At 43.0% G+C, this 20,423-nt stretch overlaps 1 protein-coding gene across 4 annotated transcripts in view; it reads right to left on the bottom strand.

Annotated features, from left to right (window-relative positions):
* Positions 1-20,423, bottom strand: part of kcc (solute carrier family 12 member kcc) — a 209,700-nt gene that overhangs the window by 163,199 nt on the left and 26,078 nt on the right. For all 4 annotated transcript variants that reach the window (XM_076370242.1, XM_031969492.2, XM_031969494.2 and 1 more), the window contains one exon: positions 10,449-10,511. In XM_076370242.1, the coding sequence (XP_076226357.1) occupies positions 10,449-10,511 (63 nt within the window). The remainder of the gene's footprint in view (positions 1-10,448; positions 10,512-20,423) is intronic.

Below are 20,423 nucleotides of genomic sequence, written 5' to 3'. Positions count from 1 at the left end.
TTCATTCTCTATCGCGGACAACAAAGTTCCACTTAACTTCCTTTGAAAACCAGCCCCGGACTATTCAGAAAATTCATTTCAATCGGAAATGAGGCTTCAAACGGCGATTCCCCGAATAGTTTCGAGGAGAGAAAAAAAGATCTTAATCGATGCTATCGTCCTGCCATTGAGGCGAAATGAATGTAGCGAAGGCGATCGCTCGAAAGCCGATATAGTCCCGGGATCGTCGGTTCCCGGCCAATTATCGCCGAGGATCGCTCGATAACGAAACGTCAGGCACGAAGGTCTAGGATAGAAATTGCGTGCCGCGCTCCAGTTAACAGCCCGAGGCCTGCATTCAGGAATATGAGCCGGAATAAGGTCGCAGACAATGAACTTCGCCCCGGCCGGCCGGGGGCCGGGCTATTTCGGAGCTGCGCAGCGAATCGCGATCGAACTTCCCGTCGCGATCTGATAACTCACCGATGGCCGCGGCCGGAATCGGGTTCGATATGTATCGATTCACAACTCAAATTTCAATATCCGAGTATCGATTATGGATGCCGCTCGCGAGGAAGAAGGTTCCGCCGGCCGTGTATGGCCTGCCGCGACACTCGATTTTACGTTCGAATTGAATTTCTTCTTTATTTGATTTGAATTTCACGGGGACGGGGCTCTAAACTTCCAGCGCGCCATCGATTTGAAATGAAAAAGCCCTGCGGAACGGGGCGCGAGTTATATTCGCAGCTGTCGTAAAATACACTGTTGAAATTAGCGCATCGATCGCGGCGAAATGTCTCGGACAGGGATGAACGACGAAAGTTTCCGATGGATTTCGAGCGAACGGAAATCGCGAATTTCGAGTGAACTTCATTGATCATCGAAGTTCGATGTTCTTGTAGCGGACGTTGAAAGGCGATCAATGTTGAACGAATCGAGTGGAATTAAGAATTTCCTATGAATTCGCTTGATTGGGAATTGAATTATCGACCTTTGCCCGATCTTTGTAACGGATCGGTAGTTCGAGGGAGAATCGGAGGGCAAGCTTAATTCCTTGATCGCAAGATTTACGATCGCTGGAACTCGCTATGCCGATCGGTTTTCAGGGAACCCCGCGATAATAGGAGAACTGGAAACTCATGGGGACAATTATGATCTCAGACGAGCGAATTATCCGGAATTCCCGATACTTTCCTTAGTTTACTTCCTGAACCGTTCCCGGGACTCCGGCGAAGTTCGAGCGCGCTGGAAACTGTGCGTCCAGCGTTGTCATTGGAAATTGAACTTCGTAATTGCTCCTTTGTTCAGCGGATTTTAATTGAGTCGAAGTTCCTGTCGCGACGCAAATAAGCGAGTCCGAGTACCGTGTCGGCGGGAGCTTAACCGAATCCTGCGGAGCGAATTTTGTTGGCAACGTCGGTGCCGAGAAAAATGATGACGCTAAGAAGTTTTCAATTAAATTCGAAAGGCACCTTGTGAATCATTCTTACTAAATATTTACTGCACTCCGTGTCGAATCACGATAATATAAAAAATGTTTATTAATTAATTTAACTCTTGGCAATCCGATATGCTTTTGATGATCAGCATTGTTCACCAAGTATATCAGTGAAAATCTTTATTGTTATATTAAAAGAAATTAGGCATCTTATTGTTACCTTATAGAAATTATACACGTTATGCATTAATTTCTTTAGAAAACAATGTATAGAATAAATTTGAGAATGTGCTCGTTGAACGCTACTGAGTTATTAATGGTTAGCCAAGAGTCAACGGAACTCTCTGCGAGCTCCGAGAAAGTTAATACTCGCCAATGTTTCATTTTTTTAGCGTGAAACGAGGAAGAAAACGCGATTCCGTCCCGAAGGGATAATCACCGTTCATAAATAAGGTTTATCGTGGGTGGGGACCTTAGAGGACCAGTAATGTCTTCATTAAGGCCGTCCGATAAATTGAACTTGCTGATAGCGGTGCAATTTTTCGACTTAATTGAAAAGCTTAATTAAAAATCAGAATTAATTGGAACCCGATTTGAAACCAGTCCAAAACGTATACGAGGATACTTATATTATACTTTCTTCGTTTAATCTTTCTCTATTGTACACGAAACTATCAAACACTTCTAACGTTCATTGACAGTGTTAAAATTAACGATAGAAACAAACAGCTTCTCGTCGTTTAGAACACACTTTTCTATTGCACACGAACTGACTGATCAAATGTGTTCAACGTTCGATTCTCGATTATCATTGCAATTTTAAAATTAACCATTAAAGGAGAAAACAGCTTCTCTTCGTTTAGAACACACTTTTCTATTGCACACGAACTGATTGATCAAATATGTTCAACGTTCGATTTTCGAATATCATTCCAATTTAATCGTTCCGCAATTTTAAATTATCCATTAAAGAAAAGAACAGCTTCGCATCGTTCAGAACACACTTGTCGACCGAACATATTGGCTAAACGGCGATCGATCCACGTGTCCGAACGCGGAAGACGGATGTTGGCGTACGTCGTGTACCCTATTCATATTTCTCCTCAGTTTTTTTTTCCTCCCTTTCCCAGCGATATAATGGACGGATGAAATATTCCCGTGTTACAGTGGGGTTGGAAAGAGAAACAGCAAGAGAGAGAGAGAGAGAGAGAGATGGAGAGGGAAAGAAAATGGAGAAGAGGGGGGAGAGGATATTAAATGTCCTGGAGTCGCGCACGTAAGTACAGGGAGGAGGTTCTGTTCCGGCGCATTATCGGAGAACGTCAGCTGTAAGTATGAAGAGGCTTGGAACGGCAAAATGCCCGGCGCACGTAAGATTCTTATTTATTGCAGTCTGATACGTTTCAAGATTCCTCGTCCTCCTACCCGGTGCAGCTGAGTATGAAGTCTGTTACCGATGTACAGGCTGTTTCCGATTAAAGTTACCTAAGTAAGTAAGTGAACGGAAAGAAAGTGACTTCGTAGTATTTTTATACGGAAAGTTATAAGTGGTTCTCTGGCGTTTTTAACTTTTCGCAGTTTGAAAAGTACTTTCGGATATTTCTGCTAATTTGACACTTGCGTTACAGTCACTTTACTGTAAAACGTGGTTTAATAGTGATTTGTTTTGAGAAAAATTTATAAAATATTATAATTCGTAGGATTATTAAAAATCCTAAAAACCTTCAAATTTTCAATTCAATAGTAAACCTTGTGTAATGTGTCAACACATAAAACATCGAAGTAAAATAGTTCAGTCTCTTAATCTATACAAGATAATCAATTGTGTTAGTTGCGAAAAATATCGTTGATATTTAGTCAGAAGGTAATGAATATTTTTAATGAAAAATATTGTCGAGTGCAAAGGGTTAAAGTGTGCGTCTAGAAGGTTAAAGTCGTTTCGATATGACAAGGTATAGATATGGTTAAAAAGGTATAGTAATATCGAACATTCTGATACTAGTTGAATTGTGAAGTGATATTCAAAATTGAATTGAGAAGCTTGAAACTCCGACGACGTTACTATCGTCGCTCGAAAATCACCATTTATTGATCTATCTAAACTTTTATCACGCGAGAATTATCAGATACAGATAATATTCGAGTCGAAGTTGAAAATATTTACAGATATTCCAGATTCAACGAGGAGACCTCAAACTACCGACGAACTTACTATCTTCGCTCGGAAATTCTATCTCGATTTTTATCGCTATCTACGTTACGGATAACGCTGAATAATCGTTCGAAAGGACAACAAGTATTCCGATATAAACGGCGGCTGTAACAAATAAAAAAGACTCGACACGGGGATATCCGAGGAGGATATTTCAAGGGGTTTCCTATAAAAGGTGTTTACAGGCAACCGGTTCCCGTTTCCTGTTCGCGGCTCGCCAGCTTGTAAACACCGTCCACGTTACGCGCTTTACAACGCGATTACACGCTCCGGGGCCGCGCACACCCACGCAGTCTGTCCGTATAATGCTAAATGATTACCGAAAGCGGCCTTGACACCGGCGAATCGATAAGACGGTCGGCGATCGCCTGATTCACCGATCCTGTTCGCCATCGGATCGCGGACGGTGTGCGTCCGCTATCAGGATCCGAGGATTTATCGATCAGCGTTCGCTGAAACGCTCGCGACGCGACATACCGACGAACAGCAACGTGTACAACCGAGGAATAGAATTTTGTTCGAAGCTTGCGAACATTCGCCATAAACTTTAGGATTATACCAAACAACCAAATAAACCTGTTCGTTCTTAAACGACGTATAATTCATTACGGAATAGAAATGGTTTCCATAAAACGTACAATTCCACTGAAGAATCGAATGTATGCACTCGTTACTAAACGATACTCATTGCGAGAAACATTTAAAATCCAAGATAACGTATAATCGAATAAATCTATTGATACACAAACAGAAATATCTCTTGCAAAATTCAAAATTATACCAAAGAGTGAAATAACTCTTCCTTTCTATAAGAATACACAACTCGCGGAAAAGAAACATGAAACCGAACATAAACTCCGCTCCCTTCACGTTTAACGACAACCTTTATTCCACGGTAACCGATCCTCGTTCATTAACGAACTGCGATAACGACGTCTCGCGAAGATAAAGATGCAACGAGAGAAGCGAGAGTAGGTAAAACATCCTGGAGTTAACCGAGTTACTCCCTCGAGCTTCTTTTCCTTCCATTTCGCTGGATTTCTTCGCTGTTCGTTTCGTTTCGTTCTGTCACGACTGCGTGGATCGTTCGGGGGCGGGGAATCGGTGGTTCCGCAAGCTGCTCACGATCCCTCGGGCGATCATTCAAATTCTTAGGCCGTACGTCACCCCGTGCAGGGCGGCGGCAGCGAAACCAAAGCAATCAATAGGATTCCCGGCCGATGTGCATTCCGCATTCCGCCGCCCGGACTAAGTCGTTTATATCGCATCTGCGAGTGGTGCAGATTCGTGTCTTGCCCAGTCCCGTTCACCCCCGGCCACCGAACCGCCGCCGGGAGGGCTTCGGCCGCGAATCACCTACCGAAATAAGCTCGTTATCGAATTAACCTAATCAAATTCCGCTCGCGGCACATTCGACTGTAATTGACTGACGGCTGCTCCGCCGGCTATTTAGGGAACGCGCGCCTGCCGCGAATTAATCAGCCGAACGGATTTAAAACAGTTGCGCAATTATCGTTGTTTATATCGGATTCGGTTCGATGCGATTGAATTCTCGCGAAGACGCCACGGCGTGGACGCTAGATTCGTTGCTGTTTTATCCGTCTTGGAAGATTCGTTTAGAGGAAATCAGAGGTTTAGCACGTTGAATGCCATGGGGGTCACCCCCAAGCGAATCGAATTACTGTAATTCACTCAATGAAACGATGATTATTCGCACACGTTCTTATATTATAAATAATGCTATCCATTGCGGTGACATTCAGTTTGATGAACGAGCAATAGTAATAATCCAATTCAGTCGAATGATTTAATATTGTACTTTTTCCATTTTGTGTATTTTGCTCTATGAAATCGTGTGGCGTTCAATGTTTATGAAATTCAAGAGTGTGATGGGATTGTGTAGTGTTGACTGTTGCACTGGAGATTATTTCGGAGATTTTTTTATCTGTTTTAATAATTTTGTTTATGTTATAAATTTGTTTACGTCGTAATGCGACGAATGAAAGCATCTGGATATTTTGAAAATTGTTAGTTGATTGCGGAATAGTGAGTAGTTTTTCGTGTATGGGAACGTGTAGCTCGAAGTACAGATGAAAACGGAATTCAACGAAAAATATTAATTCGCCGGCGAAACAATCGGGCTGATAAATACAGCACGCTCTCCTTGTGCCTGTTAATGGCTGCAATCTGTTGAATCTCGGCAATTACACGGCCAAATTATCGTGTATAATACGTAGAACACACCGGACCGGATCGATTCGCGTTGAAAGGGCAGGCGATCAAAAATTACAATCAGCGGAAGAATATCTGAATATATATGAACTTTGAATGCTATCAATTATCAAATAGTTTCATAACGAAAATTATAATCACGCGATAGAACCTACATGAAACGAACGAATCGAGTCGAATTCATTTACAGTTCACCCCTTACAATAAAGAAATTCAGGAAATCTACATAGTTTCATAAGATTAACTTAATCTAAAAATTTTAACAATTCCTCGGTTACTTAACACATCCATTCTATTCGAATGAAGCTATTGACGTCTATAGTCATTTCGAATAATTAACCCTTCACACTCAAGAGGTGATTCTCACTCACCGTTCGATTTCAGGCAGTGAACTATAAAATTCGATATTTAATATTATACTCAGTACAACGCGTCAATTTGAAAAATATTGAAATAAAATAGCCTTGTTCCTCAAATGTATGATTTTTCCTCGAATTAATTTCACAAAATATCGTTTTTATCCCATCATCAAATATTAAAATGTTTCCAGTGAAAAACTGCCGAGTGCAAAGGGTTAATACTTACGAGACATCGATAATCACGAAACAAGGAGACTGAAATCCATCGTTTCGAGTGGTCCCAGGGCTAAACAATAATCCATTTCGTCTTTAGTTAATAAACTATTCGCGATCCGACCTTTACGTAACGGCACTGTCCTGTTTTTCCCGCGGAACGTGGGGACGCTGTTGCGTAACGAACAAAAGAGTTCTCAAAACGCGGCTGGAATAAAGGTTCCCAACGCGTCGCGACTTTTATCTGATTACCGGGTCCATTAACGAGCGGGGTTAAGTGCGTGTAGTTTCTTCGACCTTTAATCGGAGCCGCTCGTTGATCAACGCTCGCCGACGCGCGTAATTAATAACGTTCGCCGCGGGCACAAAGGAAACAGCCGCGACGAAATTATTCACCGATTATGCGTGAAACTGCGCGCGATTATCGCCGACACGGCTCGTACGTTGTCCGGAAACCGATCTCGCGCCTCGAACCAATTATCCGACCCCGAGCTTCCGCTTTATCGCTGTGATTGCTGACGCGATCATCGGTGTTTCAGTTACCATGCGAGTATCCCAGGAAATTACATTATATCAGAATTTCGGAGCATAGAATCACAATGTGCAAATGTTTGCAGCATTTAGGAGTACCGAAGAATAGAATAGAAGATGAGAATAGAATGAGTTTTATTCGTTCGATGGAATTGGACTGTGAAATTGTGATTGTAAATTCTAATGTAGAATTTTGAAATATCTTTAGTACAATAGTCGCAGAATGTATGACTACTTAATAGTAAACTTTAATATTCGATGTTGAAATAGATCTACAATAATTCATTAGAAAATACTTAACCCTTTGCACTCAGGAGGTGACTAGTAAGTTTGATATTTAATATTATATTTCATACAATGCATCAATCTGAGAAACATTCACGTAAAATACCTTTGCCCGTCAATTCGCGTGAATTTCTCGAGTTGGTTTCACAAAATGTCTTCGTCTCATCAGAAAATGTTGAAACATTTCTAGTGAAGAACTTCGGAGTGCAAAGGGTTAACATAAGGGTTAAGTAGACGAAATAAAACTTCGTCGACAATGAAATTCCTATCTAAAGAATGGCCATTCTGGAATCGAATGAAAAATTCCAGTTGAAATCTCCCTTCGTAATTATTCTTCTCCCGGAGCAATAACGGTAGCTCCATCGTCTGTCATCGCATAAATGATTATCAAGCGCTATAATCGATCGTGTCGAGCGCGATTGCCAGCGGATCGTTACAGAAGACTCGGGAGGGGATCGATATCCAACGGGATCGTTACGAAAGAACCGCATGAACGATTTAAAGGGGCTGACTCGTTATCGAAGGGGGTGGCTCGAGTAGGAGAGACCGGGATCCGCGATTTAGGCACTCGACACGCCACCCCGGATGCGAAATGCTCGTATCGGGTGCGTATAATCTGCGGCCGCCGCCGCCGGGAACTGGGTCGAGGAGACATACCGCGTTTCCCACCCCCTCCGGGACTCCGCCCCGCCGGCGCCCCATATAACCCGCGAATTTATCGCTCGCGGCCGAGCAACAATCGCCGATTCGGGTCAAAAGCGACCCCCGTGACCCGGAAGTCGGATTCCGCCGTGCCGGATGATTCTTTTCTGGCGAAGTGCGCGTGCGATAAGCTTGGAATGGCCCGCACGCGGAGAACTAATGTTGACGCCAACCCCCGATGAGAATTTAGACCTTCAAATACTTTGTCCGCACAGAAGTTTCTGTATCGGAGTCTTAACCCTTCGCGGACGAAGATTCTTCGAAACAGATTCTTCAATATATGAAGCTAAATTATATACCAATTGCTTAACCAGTTAACTGTGTTGACGAGTGTACACGTTATCTTAAAGCTCTTAATGGTGCTGTTTCAACGATGGATTAGTTATTTTTTGAGACAAACATGTAATTGTTCTTCGTTTCGCTTTAGTTTCTCGTTAGGATATATTTTAAGTGCATTTCGCCTGCATTTGAGTATACACTTCATTATTTGACTTTTTCATCTCACCGAAATCTCACCGTCCGCAAAGGGTTAAAGATTAGAATAGAAGAACGTGATCATATTCGAGGAATTAAATCGTTCATTCGTAGTTTTATATTTGTAGACGTCAAAGCCATTATGACAGATCGGAAGGTGATTAAAAACTAGATTATTCCATTAGTATTGGAGGTGGGGAAACACCCTTTGCGCTCGACAGGTGACTCAGTCACCACTAGATTTGATATAGCAAAATTATAGTCTAATATAGAATATTCTGCATAATGCATCGACACGTGAAATATTCAAATAAAATACCTTTGTTCCTTGATTTATACATTTCCTCGTTACTTTCAAAGACTATTTATACCTCACTGAAAAATGAATATGTCTAGTGACAAACTTCCGATTGCAAAAGGTTAAAACCCGCGTTATTTTCATGTTAAAAGCCCAAGATTATACAACTGACAATCGAAGTCGTCAGCATTTCAAAGAGCGAACAGTAAAACGAAATACGAAAAGTAAAATTGATCTCTTACCGTCTTTCGAAGGAATCTCGCGTCGAGTGGGCAAACTTATGGGGAATTGATGCCAACAAGTGGTAAGGGAACGAAGGGTCGATGAAAATTTCACGGCGGCCGACGAACGGGAATGATCAGCCTCTCGTCGGCTACGACCATGCGGCTAGATGGAACGATAACGAATCCCTCTGTTCTCCCATCGATCGGCCTCCCTCTCGCGTTGCTCCTCGCGCAGCCGGAGGAGTTTCTTTTTAACTCGTCCCGACAATGAGGCGCGAAGAAAAGGGTCGGGGCGAGGGCGGCGAAAAAGTTCGCGAGGGCTCGCCAGTCGAAACGGAAAAGTCGCGTGGAAATCCCCGAGAGCCGGGTATATAGATCGGCCGTCGACTAGGTATATTTTTCTTCCCGGCTCCTTTTGTGGGCGAAATAGAAGGCCGGGGAGAACGGCGGGACGAGGCCTGAATGAAATAATGGCGGCCGCGACACCTTCGGATTGAACGGGACGGGACGTGTTTCTCCTGTCGGTGGATCAATCGCCGATCGAGCTGGAAATTAATGGGCCACTCCGATTCGAAAGCTTCGACACTTTGATTGTCGAATAAACTCTTATTAACCGTTTGCACTCGAGTGGTGACTCTCACTTGATTCGATGGAATAAAATTGTTAAATTCGATATTCAACATTGAACTGTTAAAAAGGCTTTGTTCCTCGATTCACTTGTACTTTGTCTTTGAGTTAATTTAGAAAACGTCTTCGTCTAGTTAGGAAGTGTTAAGTATTTCTAACGAAATACTTCCGAGTGCAAAGGGTTAAACCTCCCAGGCGGTCGAAATAGTTTTCTTAACCCCTCGCCTTTTGATTTCTTTCTTATTGATTTAACTATTGTATTATGAATGGTTTATTGGAGATAAGAGAAATATTCTAGGTGTATTCTATGTTAATGTTTGGTATCATTGGTAAGAGAAGAATGATGGTTAATTTGAATTCGGAGGAATTTAGTGATATGTTGAATTTTATTTGAAATCTTGAGCCTGATAGGATATTAAAGGGCAAGGGGTTAATAAAGCAGAGATTAAACAGTGAAGATTCTTCGTATAGATTGATCTTCTGTGTTTCTCATGTTTTATATATTCGGTAAAATTCAGTTCGTCCGATACGTGACGGAGAAGATCGTTTAAATTTACGTTGTAAAGGTATTTATAATTGAGAAGGGAGACTGACAGATCGCTTAAAACGTTTTCTTCCGCCTTCCTGTTATAAATAGGGGTTTGTTAATTACACGATGCTACGGAGTGTGCTTTGGGACGGTTATTTCGGTCTAACTTCACTTTGACGCTTTGAGAGCAGCGTCGATTGAGTCTCGGCGACATGGATATGTGGATAGGTGACACACCGAAGCTGAAACTCGGATATTGATTTTGATGCAATTTAATTAATTAGACATTAGGGGGACGGGTTGTTCAAAGTCGAAAGTTGTCGGCGAAAATGTTGGATTACTCACATTCGCTCATGGACCTCGGCACGAGATGCTGGTGCTCCAGCTGCGTACCGTTCACCGGTGGATCTGTAACAAAAGTACGTCGTTAATTAAACGTAACCTTAAACTTTCCTAAACAACAACTTCCAAACTCCTCGGAAACAATTACAATAAGAAAATCGTCGTGAAACAAGAATATCTAACGTAACCGAAACAACAATAAAAGTAACATGACCACTAACACAAACTCATCAATAATCAATTCCAATACCAATCGTCTTCGCAAAGAATAAGTAACACCGTTCAAAAATACTGTCATAAGATACTAAATAACGTCACAGAAAAACCTAAAATTTGTTGAAACAATTTATTGAAAGGCTGTAACAGAACGAATATAACAGGAAGCATTGAAAACCCTAATGATTGCGCTAATGAGTGGCTGAATTAACGCCAGGTCGCATCCGAAAGGTAGCCAAAAGGGCGTCGGGAGCAGCGAGCCGAGGGTCGTATCGGCGATTTTGATCGGCAGCGGCAGTGGCATCGACGAGGGCCTTGGAAATGCCTCTGAACCTTATATAGAACAGGCGAAGGGTGAGAAGGGGGCGCAGAGAAACAAGAGGCGCGGAATGTAGGTGAGACAGAGGAAGGTCTTCGCGAGAAGAGAAGAGGTGCTGACACCGTCGGCCAGCTTGAGCTGCAACCCCGGCACCGATCGGTCGATGAAACCCCTCCGACGAGCGGGGTACGTGCACCCCGCCTTAAACGACCCTCCTGAAAATATATTATGCAACGTGTAACGTGTGCAAGCGCACTCGGCCGGCCGTGATACACTCCGACGAACCGTCACGTACCAGTCGGAGATTCTACAGCCACTCGGTCTCGCCGGATTCGGATCGCGATGATCGGATCGTCCGTGGCATCAATGGGGACCCATCGATCTACCGTGGACACCTTTTGTTCCCTATTGGGCGGAAGAGAATCGCGGCATACAACGTGATCCGATTTCATTAACACTTTGCATTCGACGGGCGACTTCTCGCTCGATTCGGTTTAGGGAAATTAGGGGTGGAATCCGATTTTGTGTATCGAAAGGAAGATTGGAATGAAATGGTTCTATACCTTGATTTGCGTTGATTATCGTTGAAAGGTATCATTGGGGATTAATGAATATTTGCAGTGGAATATGTTGTCAACGGGTTAACTCTTTCGCTTGGGTATGTGGGTTTTATGTGTTTGATAGAGATGTGCAGTGACGTTTTTTGGATATTCTTTCAGGTTGATTCGATTTGATTACTGACGAGCGTTTGGAATGGTTGAGATGCTTCGATGGTTGGGTGACTGAGTATTTTCGTTGTTCAAAGGTCGAGTGCTAGCGTTAGTTCAGCAGGTGTTATTTAGTTTGTAGATTTGCCAGCTTCCCTCTGGGACAGGGTCGAAATTCGGGGTGCTTGATGATCCAGCGATGTTAATCCGTAACATTGTCCACCTCCACGCACAATTTCGAGTGAAACCGTTGACCGGTGTTTACACAGTCGGGCGACGAACAAGCAGAGCAGCAGGGAACAATTCGGTTTTCGTTCATTCGGGGAGTTCGGTGGGAATTTCGTTTCGGGTCGCGTTTGGCCTGTTAACCTTTGGACATCGATACATGCGATTAACTACGAAGAAAAATAGTTTGAAGCAACTCGCCTTAGAATACATAATATATATATATATCTATCTAACTCGACCTAATTTGTGATATCACGGTAGCATTAAATTCTTGACGTAAATCAATCAAATAAATTATTCGGAACTGATCTCCTTTGCGATACGGATCGCTCTATCAACTTGAATATGAATATTCCGTCTTGGTTCACGCTGATAAAAGTAATCCAGATAAAATCGGAATTGAAAAAAGTAATCCCAGAATCGATAAAAATATTCCGTAAGTATCTAATATTCATTGGAACGGGTTTATTTAACATAAGACTCACGGAACAACCTAGTTCGATTCATATTGAGTTTTATAAACCTTATTTGGCAAATTTTAATTCACGCAATTACTCGAAAGTGTCTCCTAATAATACGCGAACATCTTTCCTGGATCTAACGAACGTCAGTCTTTCTACGAACAATAGAATAATACAATAATTAACTAATAATTAATATAATAAATTAATCCTAATCGAACCACGATAACTTTGAGTCACATTCGAACTGTTTACTTAAATTTCCTGATTATTTCATACTGCATTTCCAAAAGTTTGTTTTGGCTTTTAAAATTTGGGCCCTATAAACAAAAACAATAACATTTTAATCGTTCCTTTTATTCTCATGAGTGACTGAGTCACATCGTAGTACGATTCGTTATAAAAACACGTGATTAGGGTTAAGTTCACACATTCAATCAACCCTTTGAACTCTGTAGGCTCCGATATTGCACCAGTTGTAATATTAAATATTTTAATGAATTAAAGAAACTACCCTGATATTATTAGATTTTCTGTTATTTTTATTAAAAGATCGAAGGTATGTTATAGCATTTTTCATTTCCGCTAGAGATACCATAAAAATTAGTTGCAGTTGCTGATAGATTAGAAAACCATCTGGAGCGCTAATGGTTAATATGTTATGTGCACTTCGGTTCAGCATGCGACCGTAAACAGCGACGCGCAAGCGTGTGTAAACCGAACGAGAATCGAGTTTGATAGGAGACGCACTCCACCGGGGAGAATTTACGCAGGGACGCGATGTTAGTGAATATCGAGTGGGAAAACATTATCCCGGTCGGGGGAGCACTCCGCGATATTAGAAACTTCTTCGCCGCGTGACCGTAAATATAATATAACGGGGAACCGTCGCGATCGCGATAACAGCAATAACGATAATGGCCGCGGATCGATCGCCCCGCAAACTCTATTTACAATCTGCCGCCCTAAAAAATGCAGACCGCGGCGATAAACACGGGGAAACCGAGACAATGGCGCACCAGCGCCGAGAAGAACGTTCCCTTCCCCATTTCCGTTTTACCTCTGAATCGTAAAATGGAAATATTCCAGTTCTCCTTACCACGGTGTTGAGGTTCTTCGGTAATTCGTAAAGAATCAGGAACCACGTTCGTTCACGATTGAATAATACTGAATATTAATGTGTTCGAAATTCCGTTCTCCTCAATACGCGAGGAAACCGTAATGCTATATTATTAACACTAAAACCGAGCAATTAAATTCATGAAATTTCTCCATAGGAGGCCCAAGTACGTACCTATCAAAGCTAATTGTTTTACAATTTAGTTCACGTATTGCTAAATCAAATTCTTGAATCATCTCTGAGGAATTATCAAAGAAATCGACTTAACGATACGCAAACTGAAGTGTAAATCGATTAAAGCCTCAATAGATGCACTCTTCGAGTTTCTATAGAGGAATTTCAGAGTTACTTTAACTGCTCGGTAGTTTTAGTGTTGAGATCTCGATTAAAATTGATAACTTCGTAAACCATTCTCGTCTAACCCTTCTGTCCCGCAATTTTGTCCACTCGCTCTCCGCAGTTTTGTTCAAATCCCTCTTTCCTACAATTTCATTTTCTTTCGAGACAAAGAGAAAGCCCAGAAACATTGACGGAGATTACAACGCACCCGTCCAAGTCGTTCGCCCCTCACAAAGGGAAAGGTCACCCGTGCCGCGAGTGGGTGAATCTTCCTAGCGACTCTGGCCGGCGAGTACTCGCGTAGACTCGTAAACTACGTCAGCGTTCCCAGTTTTATCGGCGTGTCCTCTCTCTCTCTCTCTCTCTCTCTCTCTCTCTCTCTCTCTCTCTCTCTCTCTCTCTCTCTCTCTCTCTCTCTCTCTCTCTCTCTCTCTCTCTCTCCAGTGTCCAAGATTACAAGCCGCTGCGAGGCCGAAGCTGACACGACAGGGGATGGACAACCGCGCGATCCATCGGCCCGCGTGAAAGCAATCACGAGCGGACGCGCGCGGCCAAGATGGCCACCCTTTGATTTTCGGGATTAGAGGATTTGTTTGCCCGTAGCCACCTGACGACACAGATCCTCCGCAATTTGCGGCGCCTGGGGTCCACGCGTCGCGCGAAAATCAACCCCCAGGCCACGCTCTCTCACCCCTTTGCCGGAGGTGATCAGCGAAAGAGGAAGATCCACCTGGGACGGAATCAACACTGATGGAGCGCCGGCTAAATACCGATAGTGCGCGGGATTCGGGGTTGTTAAGGGTGAACTTTATTGGGAATGGCAGTCGGTCTTGATTAAACGGTGTTCTCGTGTTTTTGTATTTGATTTTGTAGAAAGTAGTGCTTGTACAAATGTTCGAAATATATTCTCTCTTTGAATCAGGCGTCGAGTAAGGGATGAAGATGTAACGGAATTAGACTATTGTAGATTTCTTCAAGCATTAGGTACTTATAGAACTCTAAATCAGGACAATTACGGATGAATCTGTAGTTTGAATTAAACCCTTATCCTACAACGAGTTAGACTCGCGGAGATTTTCAACGTGATTCAACAAATATGTGTATTACTCAGTTCATTCGAATTCAAAGTAAATATTATTCCCCTGTAATCAACTGTTATACTTAAAAGGAAATATAGGCATAACATTATTAATGACAAAGCAGCCGTATCAACCAGAGTTGAGAAATATATCATAGGGGTTAATTCCCTCGCATGCAATTTTCCGTTTGAAATATAATTTGTCCTCGAAGCTCCAACGCTGGAACTACCTACCAATCAGATTTCCTTAATTTTACACAGAAATTATAGCAGTCCATTAATATTTCGATTCACTTATATTTCACTTTGCGTGTCGCTATCTTCTTCGATGCTTCCTCAAAGCAGCTATCTTTGTAATAACTGCAACAGAGAAACTCGGAAATGGATCCTCTTGATCCATCTGGTAGTACCGAAGCTCCGGCAGCGATCTCCACGAAATTGTCTTTGCACCGGATGAAAAAGGGCGTGAATCGCAACAATCGGGATCAAGATGACACGAAGAAACAGCCCGCGAGATGGCGATCGAATTGGACCAGGCACATGCCCGAGTTTTCAGGTGTCACGGGTAAAGGAGGATCTCCCAGGGGGTGAAGGGCGAAACGGTTCCCGGATATATACCGGGCGGCGGGCTAAGTGTACGAAACTTGGCCGGGTACTGATGAATATTGAAACCACAGTGCGAAACGGTGCAGCTCGCCCCTGTGACTGCGCGCGGATATTTAAAACACGGGAAATGGGTCGCGCCGGCTCGTTTTTTCTCTCCCCCTGGCTCCCTCGTATCTTGAACGCTGCACTCACGAAGATGAATTTCCGCGACTCGCTGCTCGCCGTTCGCAGCGAATATTAAATTCCCGGTTTACAATTAAATACGTTCTCACCCCTCCTTTCCGTAACTTTTCCTTTTTACCTTTGAACCTGTTAAACGTGGGAAACGGGCTGACGTCAGGAACACCGAAAGCTGCATGGTTCGCGTTTCCTTGAAAATGGGAACACTGACCGAAATTTCGCGTTGATAATAATATATCCATCGATGATACATTGGTAAATACGTGAACTATCTATTGTAGTCAAATCTTTGTAGTAACTTTCGAACGAAAACTTCCAGAAATCATTGCCTTGGAATATTATTTCGGAATATGTATCTTGATATTCGATTATTCAGTTGTCTATTCCATTACGTCTCGAGTCAACGTTACATGTAACGTATGCAGACTCTATCAGCAACTGCAACTAATTTTTATAGTATTCCCAGCGAAAATGAGAAATGTTATTTCTTCGATCTTTTACTTCTCTTGTTAGTACGAAATTTGGATGTGTGGAAAATCGAATAATTTTAGGGTAGTTTCTTTAAGACTCATTCGAATATTTAATATTATAACCGGTGCAATATTGGAGCCTGCAGAGTTCAAAGGGATAATATGCCACGACTGAATTCTACGACGATTGATTTAGAAGTAATGACTGTTCAGAGATTACGATTAAATATTCATCCGCCTAAGGGGATGGCGTCGCGAGAGCGCGAGGGCTCGTTGAAAATCCGTAACCCGAAAATTCGCTGCGCGATATTAGCCTTCCGGGAAACGAAGGACAGCCGCCTCTCTGTTCCGAGGCTGACGTACCGGAAGAGGAAGCTCTCCCGGGGGCTAGAGTCGAAATTGCTTTCGGATACAGGAGCAATATCGTCGGTACACGAAACTTAGAGGTATCCCCGCCGGATTCCCGAGTTTACTTTACGTGTAATGCAGGAATATCTCGATAACGCCCGGCCCGCGCGCCTGCACAAGGAAAGCTTTATGGAGATGAGAAGCTCCGGACCAGACACGCTTTTTCCACGGTCGGCCGCGACGCCCGCGACTTCGCGACCCGAATTCCCGTCTCTCCGAAAACTCGATCGCGTTCGATCCCCTTCGATATCGCGTCCCGATTACAATCTGTCCCCAATTTAACACTTTGACTGTCCCGTAAACGCTCGTCAAAACTCCCATGCACTCGAAACAGTTTTCTCTATTAACCAGGAACTGAGAAATCAAGATTCTTCTTAATAATTGCTCCACTATCTTTCTTATATCTCATATATTCAATAAAATTCCGTTCGTTCAATACGTCACGAAAGAAATTAATGTCCACGTTTCTGTAAAATATGTCACCCGAATTCGGGCGACGTGGCAGTCAAAGTGTTCATGGATTCGCGTCTTCCCCCTTTTATCTTTTAACCCTTTGCACTCGAAAGTTTTTCACTAGAAATATTCAACGCTCTTCGATAAAATATGGACGGTGCTTGTTGCGACTAATTTAATTTAATCCATAAACTAAAGGACAAAGCTATTTTACTTTGATATTTCACACAGTGACGCGTTAAAGTTTAGCGTTAAACGTCAAACTTTATAATTTTACTGTATCAAACAAAGTGGTGAGAGTCACCTCCCGAGTGCAAAGGGTTAACCTTTTAGGTTCCAAACGAAAGCTTTGTCATTTGTAAGAGAAGTATATACTTTTAGAAAAGGTGCTGTTGCAACTGGAAAAAAATAAATGCCGATTAATACGTCGATTTTATACTGGCGGATTCACGACCGGTTCACTGGTTTGCGTTCTACTGACATTGAAATATGTGGTTCCGAGGCGATGCTACTGGGAATTAATGGGTTAACTCTTCAACGGTTTAACGAGTATACTCGGTATGCGGAGAGATTAATTACCTTTGCTGTAAAAATTGAAATTTTGCGAAATTTGCAAGTTTCCTTTTTTTTAATAGAATAAATTACCTTATTAAATGGAGCACCTTGCATTCAACATAAGGATCGAAGATTTTACAATTACTCCGAGAATCATACTAATGATAACTGGTCGCAAGGAAAATTATATAGGAGGAATTAGAATTAAATTCTCATGACAAACATGTAATCTTTATGTTTACGCAATATTTCCGAATTTCCGAAATACAAAGAAACGTTATTAGCCATTATAATTCTTCGTTCGCGATCGAAAGAAGCGTAATTTTCAGTTTACAAGGAACGAAAGAGAATCCTGCGGAAAATTGACTTTAACACGATATCCCAGTTCTCGCGGATTTTTCGACGATTCACGGTAATCGGTAATAAACTAAGAATCGGTAATAAAATGAAGGAAATTTCCGCTCGCGGAAAAATGTCGCTGCGATGACGAACGGTCGAACAGCGTGCAAAAATCCAAACGGTTGAATCACCCTGACGATGTAAGATCGCGAGGAGAAGCCGCCTCGAACCGCTTTAAACGATCCGTGGCGCGAGCGCGTCTGTGTGAAAACAATAACGCCGTAATTGGGCCAATAATAAAATAATTGTTAGCGCTTGGGTGTTGCGTACGAGCGATGTCCCTCTTCGCTTTGTCTGGATCGTGTCCTGTTCTGCGTCTTCAACAAGCTCGCGAGAATCTCGTCGGTAAACAAGCGCGCCTATGGCAACGAATCATTTTAGATTCGCTGATTAACGGAAATCCCTGATTGCACTAATTCAAATAGGACAAGTCGAGGAGGGACGGTTCACTTATTAAAAGAAAGTGCTGAGAATACTAAGAACAATTGAAATATGTATCGACAATCTCAATGAAAGCGAGCCATCTCATCCAGAATTACCCAATTCGCTCTTCCTGCATTCCAGAATTTATTCTAGAATTTAATAATCGTCGAATTTCGAACGTCCCAATGGCGAAATGAAAAGAAGAAGCACACTTCCGACCCACATTGAAATCCATTATTAGAGCTCAATCGATTCAGCTATATCGCGCGCTAAAAATGGATGCCATTGATATTTCAATAACTCTCCTCCGAAGCAATCAGAATAAATACATCTCTATTTTCTCTACCTATTTCCCTATCATCCTAATTTCATCCAATTCCCTATCGCTTAATACTGTAAATATATTATACCATCGTTTCCATCTCAAATTTCAAGTCTCAAATGTCCGTTCTAACGAAGGAAACTATCGTAATTCTTTCGTAATACCTCTCTATTCGAAAAAGATGATACGAAATGCCGAATTCCGCTGCCGTTTCTGACTTATAACTACGGCAGAAGGAATCGACGATGAATTTCGATATAAACCGTCGAAAGGGTCGACTCGGGGCTCGAAATTTCGGAGCCTCCGAGCAGAATTCGGCTAATAGACGGTCTTCGGGATCGCGTTCGAGAATTCTAGCAACGTGCCGTTAATTTTCCCGGGCGTGTTCCCGGCGAACGGCGCCGGTTCACGCCTTCCGCGAAAACTATTCGCATTCCAGGCGTTTCCCACGTTCGTTTGCCCGCTGGAAACGCATCGATCCGAACACGGTTCCGGGCTGCGGAGACTTCAAAGCGCGCCGCGTTCCACGGTTACGCGGCTGACTAAAGAGCAGAACGATTAATCGAGGAGTCAACGAGTCAATGGACACCTCGTTTCCAGAGTTTGCGACCTCCCACGGCCGGCCGATAAGTCTTTTTCAGGGATTCCGCGTCTAATGAACGCTGAAAATAGAATCGTCTAATTCGCCTACAGCCGCGGCACCGTCGGCTACAGCTCGACCGGGAGGATCGCGACGTTCAAGGCTGTCCCGTGATTTTCAGCCGCACCAACGGTACTTTTCATCAAAGGAATGCGGCGGTTTAACATAATTTCAATCGAAAACGATAATGAAACAGAGAGAGAGATCTTATAAAGCGATTCACAGAGATCTTTGCCGTAATTTCGTTTCCATCTTTCCTCTAGTTTATCAACTGCATCCCACTCGAACTGACAATTTTCTTTAGTCCCCTGATCTCGAATTATAGAAACAAACCTCTGAATAGTCATTCGATAATCAGCAAGTTTCTTCGTTATAATACAGCTTCGTTTACTTCCGAGGTTTCAACGTGTATCTTAGTCGAAGATGCAATTTTATTTCACTCTGTGCTATTGCATTGTAGAAATAAACCTTCGTATAAGTATCTAAGAAGTGAAGAAATTTCGAATATACAGGAATCTCAGAGAAGTTATTTTTCGGGTAAAAACCAACGAATGTTTTCGTCGGATGAAAACGTCCGCGTGAAATCGGCTCGCGCCGCGACCGACGAGGCGGTTTCACTCGGCGGATGGCTGTGGGAAAGATCATCGTTTCGCCGTGGACCCCGCGTGTCAATTGACATTTGTTCCCGAGGATACGTCACGAATTCGCGAGGAGAGCCGTCCGCGTATTAATATCTGAATTACGCCGAGCAGCGTGCCGCGGCAGCCGGCGACTTTTCCCCCGTTCCGGTCAGCCATCGCGCGACGATAAACTTAAAAATATATCCGGCCGGCAGATACCGAGTGTCGCGACAGCTGTCGCCAGAGTTACGGACACTTTGGCTGGGGAACCGAAATATCGACCAGAAGCTGCGTATATTTCGCTTTTTTTTCCTTCGGCCGCCACACGAATGATGAATGCGGCAGCGTGCGACCGTCCGCCCGAAAAAATGGCGGGCTGTGTATCTGCACGGGCGATTCGGACGTCGAAGATTCTTTGTTCGGCTGGAGAGAAT

Source organism: Nomia melanderi, chromosome 8, assembly GCF_051020985.1.
Source record: "Nomia melanderi isolate GNS246 chromosome 8, iyNomMela1, whole genome shotgun sequence".
NCBI lineage: Eukaryota > Metazoa > Arthropoda > Insecta > Hymenoptera > Halictidae > Nomia > Nomia melanderi.
This window is presented reverse-complemented; position numbering and strand designations above follow the sequence as displayed.